Below are 14840 nucleotides of genomic sequence, written 5' to 3'. Positions count from 1 at the left end.
CTTGGTTAGGTCCCCAACCCATTAAAAGTAGAAAAACTATACATCCCATATTCCATTTTCCCCTTCAAAATTCTTAATTCTTTGGAAAAGGTAGTTATACAATCAATTACACATTACAGACTCAAAGAAATTGCACTTGTTAAGACACTTGGCACATGATGATTCACACATCTACGCCTTGGTAATCTTAAAGAGGCAAATCTCATAATGATTCCATTGTTGCAAAGATAACTTTCTAATGGGAGGTGACAAGAACATAATGGAACCTACCTCCTATGAGAAATGGGAAAAGAATAGAGGGCTATGGATGGAGATTACTGATGGGGTCCTTGTTTCATATCTTGAGAGGCTTCGTGGCAATGATCTGAAAGTGACAGAGGATTTTGTGAATGGTTTGGAGAAAGGCATCCTCACGATGTTTGGAGTGGAGTTTAGAAATGATGAAACCTTTGTTGCAGAGATATCTTCTTTGCAGATTTAAGGCAACAATTTCTATAGAGAAATGAAGGCGGTGAAAGAAGCCATTGCGGCTTTCTTTGACAAAGATAGCGAGAGGAAATGGGTGAAAAATATGAAGGACGGCGACTATAACAAGAAGGACCTGAAATTACTTTGGGCGGAGATGGCCGCAGTGATTATGAGGTACATTACTCTTGATGGATGTTATGCCAGCATTTTCTCTTACCACTTTATTATATTAAACCATTTAGGGCACAACAAAAGAATTTCTTTGTCTTTCTATCTATTATCTTCTCTTGAAAATAGCTTGGTGAATCATGCCAAAAATGGTGATAACCCTGTTCTGCATGAGTGATGCAAAGGCTCATGTCCATGACTAAAATCATCCCTTCATATCAGGTTCAAACACATATAAATTTATTTTGTAGCAACACTCACCTAAACACAACTCAAACACATAGGTTTTCTCAAACCACTAGGCTACACAAACCACCAAAAGTAAACATCAACTTCACAAACTCAATCCAATCCTCGGAATACATTTCATTAGGCTAATTACATATGTCTAAGGAAAAATTGAGACTCAAAAACACACAGACTTCGCCAAACCCTTATATCCTACTCACACAAACCACTTCCCTATGAGGATGCAACTTGTCCATAAACTCATGTCACAATGCCAAACTCTACAAGTCAATACCTTTAGACACTTTGGAATTATAATTTTCACATTAAAAGATGACACATGGCCACCAAGAACATAAAAAAATCATATAATAGTTTTTTGCAACATTCTCGTAGCAGTAGTGACCGGAACTCACATAGACATGGTAGTTTTTAGAAATTGACTCATTTGACCCCTAAAATCATAAGATGAATTTTTCTGATAAGAAGGAATTTTGTTCACAACATCATAATATATCCATACAAGAAGTTTCAAGTCCTTATTCTACCATACGTAGTTGTACCAACACATTTTCTAACTATAAATCTGATAAACCATTTTCTGAACAGGCTGCTTTCACAAAAATGATCATAACTTGGTCTTTTTTAGATTAAATTCCATCAGAATTGAAAAAACTGAAAGTAGACTCAATTTTATTTCCATACATGTGACATTTTAACAATAATCCTTGCATAAAAAATATTACAAAGCTTTGTAACACACAGGAATCAGATTTTTACCAAACTCTACCATTGTCAAATAAGCATTTTGACATCATTTTGCACATGCCAACCTTAACTTAAGACCCTGAAACCAAAAAAAAATGAAAATATTTGCTATTTTCCTCCATTCCACCAAATATTATCCTTTGATCAACATGAAATGGAGGTTTATTACATTTCCAAAGTCATGGTTTACCCTACCTAGGGTTTTTAATAGTTTTTACAAAATTTGGTATATCTCTTCCAAAACTTAATGACAAGAAATGAAACCAAAACCAAAATATTGTGGATTCACCCCTATATCATTCTCAAGTGATCTCAAATGCTAATTAATAAGTTTCCAAGAAGAAAAAACAACTGATATTAGACTGTCACATTGAGAATACTCAGAAAATTGCAGGAAACCTCAAAGTTTTATTGATTTTCTTCTTTCAATACACACCAACCCCTCATGATCTTACCATCCCTGGTTTTATAAGCCTTTTACAACCTGTTTTGATAGCTATAAATAAAACCCAAACCCCAAATTACAAGATTCGGGGCCACCAAATATGAAGAAGTCTAAAACTGGAAAAATTGGGAAACCAAGGGAAAGTAGAAGGAAATAAAGCTAGAAATCCCCATTAACATTGAACAGGGGGAACAGGGGGATACCCAAAATATTCTTATTTGGGTACTCTCCTTAGCAGCACTGTCAAAAGCCAGGAGAATTTCTTTCTTTGGGTCAGTAAGGAGATTAATTTGTTAAAGGATGGAATTAAAGATATCATTAAGAATTTCACTGAGACGCCCATAGAAAGAAAGACGGATAAAATTCTCTGAATGACACAGGAACACAAAGAAGATGTAAAGACCATGAAAACAGATCAGGAATCGAGGACTCGTCAGTTGGAGATTAGCTTATAAGAAATTAAGGGTAATCTGAAGAACCTAGTGGATATCAGCAGGGAAGCCATGAATAACAGTGTTCGGGGTCTTTAAAAGGTAAATGAGATGATAGTGGATCAAAGAGCTTAGTCCAACACAAGCATTCCATCCTTTTACATCAAACAGAAGAAGAGAATCTAGGAACCAAACTTGCAGGGTATGAAACTTCAAACCACCACAGGTCCCTATACAAGGACTAGAAGCAAGAACCAGGAGAATAATACCTCCAAGGTTCATCATGGATGAGCTTGAGGACATCAATAAGAGGGTGAATCAAAAGATATCAGAGATGAAGTAATCTCTGGTTGAGTGAGTTTTAGGTTTTTTCTTGTTCTATTCTTTTTGTGTTGTTGTGTGGGCTTGGCCACTATTTTTGTGGTTCTTATGTCATTGGTTAAAAACTGGTTAGCGACTTCTTATTTCTTTGTGCTCTTTAAATTTGGATTTTGGGTTCCTATAAAACCCATTTACTCAATCAAAAAAATCCATCTATAACATTCACAAGATAAGATGCCACTTGTATTTATAGGGACAACCTCACCTTATAACTATTTATATAGCAACAATAGGATTATATTTTAATTATAAATTGTCAATAAGTTAAATTAACTCGCATAATTGTCCTATGTGTGGACATTACAAGTCCCAAAAAAAATTCTCATCTATAACTATTCAATCTAGTTAGAATATGTATCAAATTGATGTGAAAAGTGTCTTCTTGAATGCGAATGTGGATGAAAAATTATATATGGTGTAGCCTCAATTTTTTAAAGTTATTAGATGTGAACATCTAGTTTGCCAATCAATTTGGCCTCCTACGTTATTTCCTAAGAGTTGAGTTTTGATAATTTGATTTGAGCATCTTTACAATTCAAATTATATACACCATCAATCTTTTGGAGCATTTTGGAATTGCAAATTGTAACTCATATTCTCCAAGTATTGAGATTGAGTTGAACCTGTAAAAATAGGTTACAACTCCCTTATCAGTCAAGAGCAGCAAGCACAACCTCAAAGGTCATTTTCATTTTGCTGGAATGAAGTTGTCCTTCCTAAAGATGGATACTTTGCTTGGAGGATTCTAACAAATGACAAATTAGTCAAACTTGGGATTGTTGATCCTTTTTGGTGTGTTTTTTGTGGGTAGGCTCAAGAGGGTGTGGATCACCTTCTATTACAATGTTCCTCTGCACAGTCCTGTTGGGCTCACATCGTTAATAAATTGAATTGGTTTTCTCTCTTATCAAGGAATCTCTAGGATATATTCACAAATTGGCCTTCACTCTATCATCAATCATTTTTTTCTTACATTTGGAAATTCATCCCTCCTGTGATCACTTAGTGGGAAAGAAACAAGAGGATCTTTAGAAAGGAACTGTCAAGCTTATCTCGGGTCTTGCAAAAAATTAAAACTTCTATTTTAGAAGTAGTACATGCATATGTAGAAAAATCCAAATCAATCAACTCTTCATTTTCAGATTGGGATTAAAAAATCCTTCAATCCTAGGAACACATTAATCTCCCTTTTACGAAATGGCTTAATGCCTTCAAATATGATTTATAATGACCTCAAATGGTCCCTTGGACCTTATACAACCTTAACACAACATTGAAAACAAAAAATAAAATAAAAAATTTCATGATGCTTTTCAAGGCCTAGGTGTTGCTGAACCAATGAGGGGCTAATCATGCTCACCATGGAATATGCTAAGGATCTTGGGGTTAAACCCTCACGACCGGTTAAACCCCCCAAATCTCCCTCCAACAATGTTGTTCATTATGTGTCGGATACGAAGATGGACGAAGAAGATTCTGGTATGGCTATGGAAGGGTGAGAACTCAATGTCTCGGATGATTTGATATACCGTCCCTCTCAGGAGGAATGCCCCCAATGAAATATTACACCTGGCACTGGAAGAAACAGAAGAAAAAAACACCCCATATGGGCTGCCAATAAGTATAAAAACCCAAACCCCAAATTGCAAGATTTGGGGCTGCTGAATACGAAGAAGTCTAAAACTAGAAAAATTGGGGAAACCAAGGAAAAGCAGAAGGAAATAAAGTTGGAAATCCCCATTGACATTGAACAAGGGGAATGGGGGCTACCCAAAAAGATTCTAATTTTTTTACTCTCCTTAGCAGTGCTGTCAAAAGCCAGGAGAATTGCTTTCTTTGGGTCAGTAAGGAGATTAATTTGTTAAAGGATGGAATTAAAGATATCATTAATACTTTTACCGAGACGCCCATGGAAAGCAAGATGGATAAACTTCTCTGAATGACACAGGAACTCACAGAAGATGTAAAGACCATGAAAATAGATCAGGAATCAAGGATTGGTCAATTGGAGATTATCTTGAAAGAAATTAAGGGTAATCTGAAGAACCTAGTGGTATCAGTAGGGAAGCCATGAATAACAGTGCTCGGGGTCTTAAAAAGGTAAATGCGATGATAGCGGATCAAAGAGCTTAGACCAACAGAAGCATTCCATCCTCTGACATCAAACGGAAGAAGAGAATCCAGGAACCAAACTTGCAGGGTACGAGACTTCAAACCACCACAGGTCCCTATACAAGGACTAGAAGCACAAACCAGGAAAATAATACCTCCAGGTTCATCATGGATGAGCTCGAGGACATCAATAAGAGGGTGACTCAAAAGAATTCGAAGATGAAGTAATCTCTGGTCGAGTGAGTAACTTTAAGTTTTTTCTTGTTCTATTTTTTTTTTTGTTGTGTAGGTTTGGCCACTGTTTCCGTGGTTGTTATGTCATTGGTTACAGACTAGTTAGTGACTTCTTATGTTTGTTGTGCTCTTTAACTTTGGGTTTCGGGTCCCTGTAAAACCCGTTTATCTCAATCAAAAAAAATCCATCTATAACATTCACAAGATAAGATACCACTCGTAGTTATACGAACAACCTCACCTTATAACTATTTATATAGCAACAATAGGATTATATTTTAATTATAAATTATCAATAAGTTAAATTAACTCGCATAATTGTCCTATGTGTGGACATTACAAGTCCCAAAAAAAATTCTCATTTATAACTATTCAATCTAGTTAGAATATGTATCAAATTGATGTGAAAACTGTCTTCTTGAATGAGAACTTGGATGAAAAATTATATATGGTGTAGCCTCAATTTTTGTAAGTTATTAGGTGTGAACATGTAGTTTGCCAACAAATTACGGCTCCTACATTATTTCCTAAGAGTTGAGTTTTGATAATATGATTTTAGCATCTTTACAATTCAAATTATATACGCCATAAATCTTTTGGAGCATTTTGGAATTGCAAATCGTAACTCATATTCTCCAAGTATTGAGATTGAGTTGAAGCTATAAAAATAGGTTACAACTCCCTTATCAGTCAAGAGCAGCAAGCACAACCTCAAAGGTCATTTTCATTCTGCTGGAATGAAGTTGACCTTTCTAAAGATGGATGCTTTGCTTGGAGGATTCTAACAAAAGACAAATTAATCAAACTTGGGATTGTTGATCCTTTTTGGTGTGTTCTTTGTGGATAGGCTCAAGAGGATGTGGATCACCTTCTATTACAATGTTCCTTTGCACAGTCCTATTGGGCTCACATCATTAATAAAATGAATTGGATTTATCCCTTATCAGAGAATCTCTGGGATATATTCACAAATTGGCCTTCACTCTATCATCAATCATTTTTTTCTCGCATCTGGAAATTCATCCCTCCTATGATCACCTAGTGGGAAAGAAACAAGAGGATCTTTAGATAGGAACCTTCAAGCTTATCTCGGGTCTTGCAGAAAATTGAAACTTCTATTTCAGAAGTAGTAAATGCATATGTAGCAAAATCCAAATCAATCAACTCTTCGTTTTCAGATTGGGATTAAAAACTCCTTCAATCCTGGGAACACATTAATCTCCCTTTTACGGGAAGCTCTTTCCAACCCCCCAAAAGAACAATAGATAGATTAAAAATCAATTGGATTCGTCCTCTGAAAGGTAAGTTAAAGTTAAACTTTAATGGGGCAACCAAACACAATGCACGCAAAGCAGGTGGTGGGTGTGTAATTAGGGATCATAAAGGAAATATTCTTGTAGCTTCAGTACTTCCATTCCTGGATGGTTATAATAATATGACAGAAGCACATGCCCTTCTCCAAGGTCTCTTGTTGACTAAATCCTTTCAAATTTCAAACATCTTAATTGAGGGTGACTCTTTGCATTGTCAATTCTTGTAGAAAGAGAATCTTGCACAATTGGAGCATTCAATATGTGTTGCAACAAGTCTGGCTGACCGTATGTTAATATGTATAAACGTAGATAGACGTTGACCATATGTTAATATGTATAAAATTACGAATGAAACCGTATGGGCTGCAAGACAGACATGTTACATTTCCACTTGCCCTTGACTGGACTTGGTAAAAGACTCTTATGCAAGATGGTCCATTATTTTATTGTTTTAATTAAACCGAAGACAGTGGAGGGATGATAATTCAACAATAATTGGTTGACAAAATTTATTTCATTTTCTAATTTGAACTTTTCAATCACGGGATTTGTTTGACAAAACCACCAAGGACAATATAAAATTTGGATAAATATGCATAGTAAATTCTCGATACTATCCATATGGATAGATACGCGTGAACTGTTCTTATTCTATTTCAAAGACAATATCTATAAATAAGTGCAACGATTGCAAATACATCACAAAACATTCATTCGAAGAAGAATTAGACTGGTTAATCACATTCAGTATGGAGAAATTATTTCTTCTGATTTCATGCCTGCTGATGTTTACACATCAATTCTGTTCAGAAGCAGCAACATCTAATCCGGGTGGGTAAAAACTTTTGTTTGGAATCAATATAGTTGTTTCTTAGCATAGGATTGTTTTTGACATTGACGATTCTGTGTGCAACTGCAGAGTACCCATATTCGTTTATGACAGCAGATGCTCAAAAGGCAGCTTCAAGATCATATGATTACATTGTGGTTGGAGGAGGTACAGCGGGATGTCCCCTGGCAGCAACTCTCTCACAGCACTACTCTGTTTTAGTATTGGAGAGGGGAGACTCTCCTTACGGAATTCCCGATGTGGAGGATTTCAGAGGGTCTCCCACAACTAATCCCAAAGTAGCGCAGGGGTTTGTCTCAGAAGATGGAGTGCAGTTGGTACGGGCGAGAGTTTTAGGAGGCGGATCAGCCATCAACGGTGGAGTCTACAGCAGGGCGAGCACTGAATATATTCGGAAAATAAAGTGGGATGAGAAACTTGTATATGAGTCATATGAATGGGTAGAACGGTTGAATGCCTTCCAACAATACAAGCTTTCTACTTGGAATTCTGCTACCAAGGATGGGCTTCTTCAAGCTGGAGTTCTTCCTTACAACGGCCACACTTTCGATCATTTGGTTGGCACCAAGATCAGTGGCTCAATCTTTGACGAGAATGGAAAGAGACATACAGCCGCAGATCTACTCCAGTATGCAAATCCAGAAAATATTGTAGTTCTTCTCAATGCTACTGCCAGCAGAATACTCTTCAGTTTGGGATCAGGTACCAATTCATATTTTGCTTTCAGAATTCCCCTACCCTACTTTACTTTGATGAGTATTCCTTTTATTCTTTTACAAAATATTCAGAAATATATTTCATATATCCATCTATGTGTATGCATGTAATATTATCAACAATCTATATTGCAGGAAAGCAAAAGGCTAGCGGAGTGGAGTTCAGAAGCAATAATGATGGTCTCATTTATCAAATTTCACTTAATCAATTGTCAATCAATAGTGAGGTGATTTTGTCAGCAGGAAGCATAGGTAGCACTCAACTTCTCCTCTTAAGCGGAATTGGTCCAAAAAGACAACTCAAAGAAATGAATATTCCTGCTCTTTTAGATTCACCTTTTGTAGGTAAACAAGTTCAAGATAATCCTAGTGCAGCCTTTACTATAGTATCCTCGAAACCACTTGAAGATTCTTATTCACAATTAGCGGGCATTTTAGACAATTCCCAAAATTACATCGAAAGTGGTAGCCTTGTCCAACGGAATAATGGTACAAATACACAATATTTAGGTGTTCTTGATATTAAGTTGGCATTTCCCTTATCAAGGGGTGATCTTTGGCTTAAAAGCGTAGACCCTCGAGATAACCCCTATGTTCGTTACAACTACTATTCACACTCTCTTGATCTACAAAGATGTGTGAAAGGTATAAAAGTAATGGTTAATCTGAGTATGTCATCTTCTATCCAAGAGTTTGCATTTACTGATAGTGGAAATTCCAAAACACTCCAATTCCTTGGAATAGCATTACCAAAGAATCAATCAAATGATGATGCCTTGGCGAAGCTTTGCAAAGAGGCACTAGGCACATTTAACCATTATCATGGAGGTTGTCAAGCTGGTTTAGTGGTTAATGAAAGATATCTGGTGAAAGGTGTTGATAATCTCAGAGTTGTGGATGGCTCAATTTATAAGGATTCCCCTGGTACCAACCCACAAGCCACAACCATGATGCTTGGAAGGTATTTATTTTTATTAAAAATTTTATTGCATTATTTCTTTTTCGATTCTCAAAAAATATAACATTAACAATACATTTTGATCATGCAATATGTGCAGGTATATGGGAATTCATATCCTTCAAGAACGCACAATCTCTTAAAAATATGAGAAGACCATGTTGAAATAATTGGCACACTTGTTGTGCTCACATTCATTTATCATAGAACTAAATAATACCAAACATGGTAATGTTTTTGATAAAGTGTGAAATTGTAAATAATTCAATTTACCTCTCATTTCCTATCAATATAAATATTTTCCAAGATAGCACATTGTTATGAAATTTACAAGAATAAATTTAATTTGAGCTTTGATTAACTTTCATACAAAAGTGCACTTTCTTTTTTAATTGAATTGATATTATAACAAAAATACATGTTCCAAGGTTTTATGAAAAAAGGAATGCATAATTTTTCTTATAATTTATTGTTATATGATGATGTAAATGTAGAAGTGTTTAATTTGGTATTTATTTTTTACACTATATAGTACTTCTTTTTTTGTTTTGTTGGTTTAATTATAAGTTATGGTGAGATGTATGTTTTTTAAGAAAATCATGTTAAATAAATTTACAAAATGAACATGTGAAAAGGATAAAATTATTACAATATCACTTCTTGGCCAAAATGTTTGTGCATAACATAACTAAAATGAATTGTACAATAGTATGATCACAAATTCTGCATACCCATGCCATTTGTCATTTAGTTTTATGCCTATTTTGAACAAATATATTAATTCAGATACCCAATCGCAAATGACACAATAGTGTGTGAATTTGGGCTCATTTTACTAGCCTCATGACCTATTTGTAAACACAAATATCTATATAAACCTAGCATTAAATAATATATTAACAATAGACACGCCACTAAATTCATTTTACCTACATTGTTATCTCACTTCTCTAAACATATACCTCCATTTCGGTTCTTTCTACCTAGATCTAACTTATATTCTATATCAAGGCAACTACATAATTGTAAACTTGTCTCTTTCCAATTTGAATTTAAAATTTCATATTTTTGGTACATCAACCTCCTTTGTCCATGTAAAAGTAAAGATCTACGCTAGAAGCATTTATGAAGGAATTGTCAACTTCACAAGCTAAAAGTGATATTTATATTTTAAATTTCAAATTAACTTAAAATAATGAAGAAATTTTAACGTAAGTTATGTTTATAATTTTTATTTTTATAAATATTAACATGATATATTTTTTAAGAAATTTTAGAATAAAATTTGAATGCTTAATTACACACACACACACACACACACACACACACACACACACACACACAGAGATATATATATATATATATATATATATATATATATATATATATATATATATATATATATATATATATACAATGGAACGTCACAAAAAAAGGAGAAACACGTTTTCAAGGAAGAGTATCCCAATACTTATAATTGGATCGCAATGGTGTTCCACATAGTAAATTTAATATTTTCCTCTTGGGAATAGTTTATAAGGTTACAAGTCCATGCAAAAAAAATTATTTTTTTGGCAACTATATTATAGATGGATTTAGTTTGATGGAGATTGACTCTTTCATCCAACTTGTCTTTGATAGAGGTAGGTCGTTTACAATAGTTTCTTCATTTCTTAATGCCACGGATACGGATAAAATATGTTCCATTCGATAGTGCTATCTTTAATGCTCTATCTAAACTAAATTGGTGAAGGTTGTTCCATTCGATAGTGCTTATGAAGTTTGGAAATGATTGAAAAACATAGGTATGAAGGAAATTACAGAGATAAACTAGCTAACATGCAGACTGCAATATGAGAACTTAAGGATGAAAGAAGGTGAAGACATAACAAGTTATTTTCAGAATGTTTACTGTGTAGTGAATGACATCAAAGATCTTAGCGACACCTTGGATGATAAGGATATGATGGAAAATATTATGAGGACTTTACTAGAGTGTTACAATGACAAGATTTCTTCCATTGAAGAAACCTATGATCCCTCCAAGTTCACCAGGGAATGATTGTATGGCACCTTGACTACATTCGGGATGAGGAAGTTTGGCAAAGACAAAGCAATAACTGAGATAGCCTTTGAAACCCCAAAAGATATGGATGAAAATTCAGATGATGAGATCCTAGATGAAATGGAAGCAAAAATTTGTAAGAAAGGTAAAGAGAGGAACCAACAAGTATAAAGGTGTGTTACCTATTAAATTTTTTAAGTGTGGAAAGATTGGTCATTATGCATCTAGATGTCCAAACAGAGGAACAACACAAAAGTTTAAAGAAAATAAAGAAAATTCAATAAGAAATCCTATTATGTTAAAGATGATGTTAGTATTTCCGATGATGAGTCAGAAGTGTTGGCATTGGATTGTCATTGATGTGAATAGATATAGTAGTGGGTGGAGATGTAGGAGGATTAGTGCCCCAGAGGAAGATTAGATTCATTGAGATGGTGGTGTATCATACTAGCAATTAGTTGAGTAGATTTGATTGTACATGTGCAAGTTGTACAAGAATGTAGCTAGTAAAGGCATTTAGTCTAAGGCCACAAAGAAGACAATTGGGAGTTTTCTTGGTCATGGAATTAGACAAAGAAGACATGGGTCATAAAGTGGTGAAGGCATTGGACAAACTGGAATAGCTCAGAAAAAGTGTAGTTGCAGTAATACATAATACATCGTGTTAGTGACACAATGTTACAGGGATAGTATAATACATCATGTTATCACTATCATTGTTTTGTGGTCAAAACTCCACATTGACCAAAGGTAGTTGGGTATGTGCAGGTTCATGGTGGGCCAAACATGCCCTTAAGTGGCAATGAAAAAAACAAAACAGAGTTAGGCAACTTGACATAAAAATTTGAATAAGCTACCAACATTATTTCAAAAATATGTAAGAATAGAATTTGTATCAAATTGAATCTGGTTTCTAATCTAATAGTTCTTTTTAAAAAAATTAAAAATCTATTTGACTAAAATTTGAAATTTCAATGCAGCAATACATAAATTTGAAGGAAAAGGTAAGAAGCGAGTGTCTGTCAGACCATCCTAATCACAATCAAATCATAAAAATATTTTATAATATTTTAGTATAAGTAGGAGACTCATGTCTGGATGTGATACATAATTTTTTGTATTTTTTTTTATATAAATAATTAATTATGATTTTTTTAATATAACTTTTTAAAAACATAAAACACTCGTATGTTTGAGCACCATAACTTGGTCAAAACTTTATGAAATTCAATTTCTCTTTTTTCTAATCCTATAATATATAAAGAATAGAATGTGACGCATGTTTCTGATTCAAAAAATGTGATACCGTTAGAAATTTATAGATATTTTTCAATCGACCTATCAATTAGAACTTTAGTAAGAATATCACCACTTTTTGGCCCCTCGTGGTCCTGCACATACCCAGTTGTGAAACTGTGACAAGAGATAAGAAAAGTGCATAACAAACTATGTTTGGGATTACCGCTATTTCACAGGTCAATGTTTTCAGCTAACCAAGCTAGCTGCGAAACTGCAACATGAGAAAGTAGAAGTGCATAACACGTGGAGAATGTTATCCCTATTTTTCGATCAACTCTCTGCATTGACCAAAGGAAGATCTGAAACTGCGATAAGCGCATAACACGCAATTTCACTATTTCATGGTTCAACTCTTGGCGTTGACGAAGGTAGCTATGAGACTGTGAAAAGGCATGTGTATCAAATGAGATCTTTTAGTCTGAACATCAAACAAGAAGAAGAGAAAATGTTGGGTAGATTTGTAGCTGAAAATATATTTTCAAAAGTAGAGGTTGGATGAAAAGTCAAATTTTATTGCAGAGATTGTTGAGAAAAGAAAGAAGAGTCATTTAATGTGGACGCCTGCAAATCTGAAATGAAAAGACAAGAAGAAAAAAAATTGTAGCTGAAACTCTTTATTTTTTAATTTCTCTTTTGGAGGGAAAACTGGGTGTGCCTTTATTAACAAAAAAGAAGTGAAGTAAGTAGGCGTCAAATGAAAAACAAGGAGAGAAAGTGTTGTTGGCATGAAAGTAAATAATCTCTACAAGAGTGAAGGAAAGAGAACAAATAATCTCTACAAGGCTACTAGAATGGAGTTCACAAGAATTAATGATGCCCTAGCTTATCAAGTGTCACTTAATCAATCGTAGACCAATAGTGAGGTGATTTTGCCAACAAGAAGCATAGGTAGCCCATAAATTCAATTCTTAAGTAAAATCAGTCCAAGAAAACAACTTAAAAAATTCAATATTACAATTCTTTTAGATTTGCCTTCAAAAAGAAAACATGTTCAAGATAATACAAGTACAAGATTCACTATAGAATCTCGAAAACCACTTTAATTTGCTTATACATCGGCAGTGAGCATTGTAGACAATTCACAACTCTACATCAAGAGTTGTACCTTTATCTAAGAAAGTAATGCCACAAATATAAAACATTCCGCTTACGTAAGGTTTATCCTTTATGCTAAGTGCTCATTATACAAGGGAATAGACTATTTATATTTATTTGCCCGTGAGCTTGAAATCATTTTAAGCGGAGGCCGACGTTAAATTCTTTAAATCTCAAAAAAGTTCAAGATAATCCTAGTGATGGCTTCACTATAGTATCCTCAAACCCACTTGAATATTCTTATACACAAGTAGTGGGGATTTTAGACAATTCATAAAATTACATCGAAAGTGGTAGCCTTATCCAATGGAATAATGGCACAAATACACAATATTTAGTTGTTCTTGATATTAGGTTGGCATTTCCCTTATCAAGGGGTGACCTTTGGCTGAAAAGTGTAGATCCTCGAGATAATCCCTGTGTTCGTTACAGCTACTATTCGCACTCTCTTGATCTACAAAAATGTGTGAAAGGTATAAAAGTAATGGTTAATCTAAGTATGTCATCTTCTATTCAAGAGTTTGCATTTATTGATAGTGGAAATTTCTGGAAACACTTCAATTCCTCAGAATAGCATTACCAAAGAATCAATCAAATGATGATGCCTTGGCCAAGCTCTGAAAAGAAGCACTGGGGACATTTTACCATTATGATGGAAGTTGTCAAGCAGGTTTAGTGGTTAATAAAAGATATATGGTGAAAGGTGTTGATAATCTCAGGGTTGTGGATGGCTCGATCTATAAGGATTTCCTTGGTACCAACCCACAAGCCAAAACCATGATGCTTGAAAGGTATTTATTTAGCTTAATAATTTAATTGGATTATTTATTTTTTAATTCTCTCATTATATAACATTAACGGTACATGTTGATCATGCAATATGTGCAGGTATATGGGAATTCATATCCTTCAAGAACGTACAATCTCTCAAAATTTTGAGAAGACCATGCTGAAATAATTGGAACACTAGTTGTACTTTCATTCATTTATCATCTAGAACTAAATAATACCAAACATGGTAATGTATTTGATAAAGTGTGAAATTGTAATTTCAATTTTACCTCTTACATCTTATGAATATAAATACTTTCCAAGATAGCACATTGTAATGAAATTTACAAGAATAATTAAATTTGAGTTTCAATTAGCTTTCATACAAAAGTGCACTTTCTTTATAAATTAAATTCATATTATAACAAAAATGCATGTTGTAAGGTTTTATAAATAAAGAGATGCATATTATGAGGATGTAAATGTACAAGTGTTTGATTTGGTAATTATGTTTTACACTATATAGTACTTACTTTTA

The 14840-nt window shown here is 34.2% G+C and overlaps 1 protein-coding gene across 1 annotated transcript; it reads left to right on the top strand.

The window, feature by feature from the left end:
* The first annotated feature begins 502 nt into the window (after positions 1-502).
* On the top strand, positions 503-9215 carry LOC131862529 ((R)-mandelonitrile lyase-like). Its single transcript, XM_059215003.1, has 7 exons — positions 503-642; positions 5291-5336; positions 6776-6833; positions 7359-7379; positions 7468-8100; positions 8250-9075; positions 9173-9215. The coding sequence occupies exons 1-7, from the start codon at positions 503-505 to the stop codon at positions 9213-9215; spliced, it is 1767 nt and encodes a 588-aa protein (XP_059070986.1).
* The last annotated feature ends 5625 nt before the right edge of the window (positions 9216-14840 follow it).

This window comes from Cryptomeria japonica, unplaced genomic scaffold (genome assembly GCF_030272615.1).
Source record: "Cryptomeria japonica unplaced genomic scaffold, Sugi_1.0 HiC_scaffold_44, whole genome shotgun sequence".
NCBI classification, from domain to species: Eukaryota; Viridiplantae; Streptophyta; class Pinopsida; order Cupressales; family Cupressaceae; genus Cryptomeria; species Cryptomeria japonica.
The sequence above is the reverse complement of the archived record's forward strand: the minus strand, read 5'-3'. Positions and strand labels throughout refer to the sequence as shown.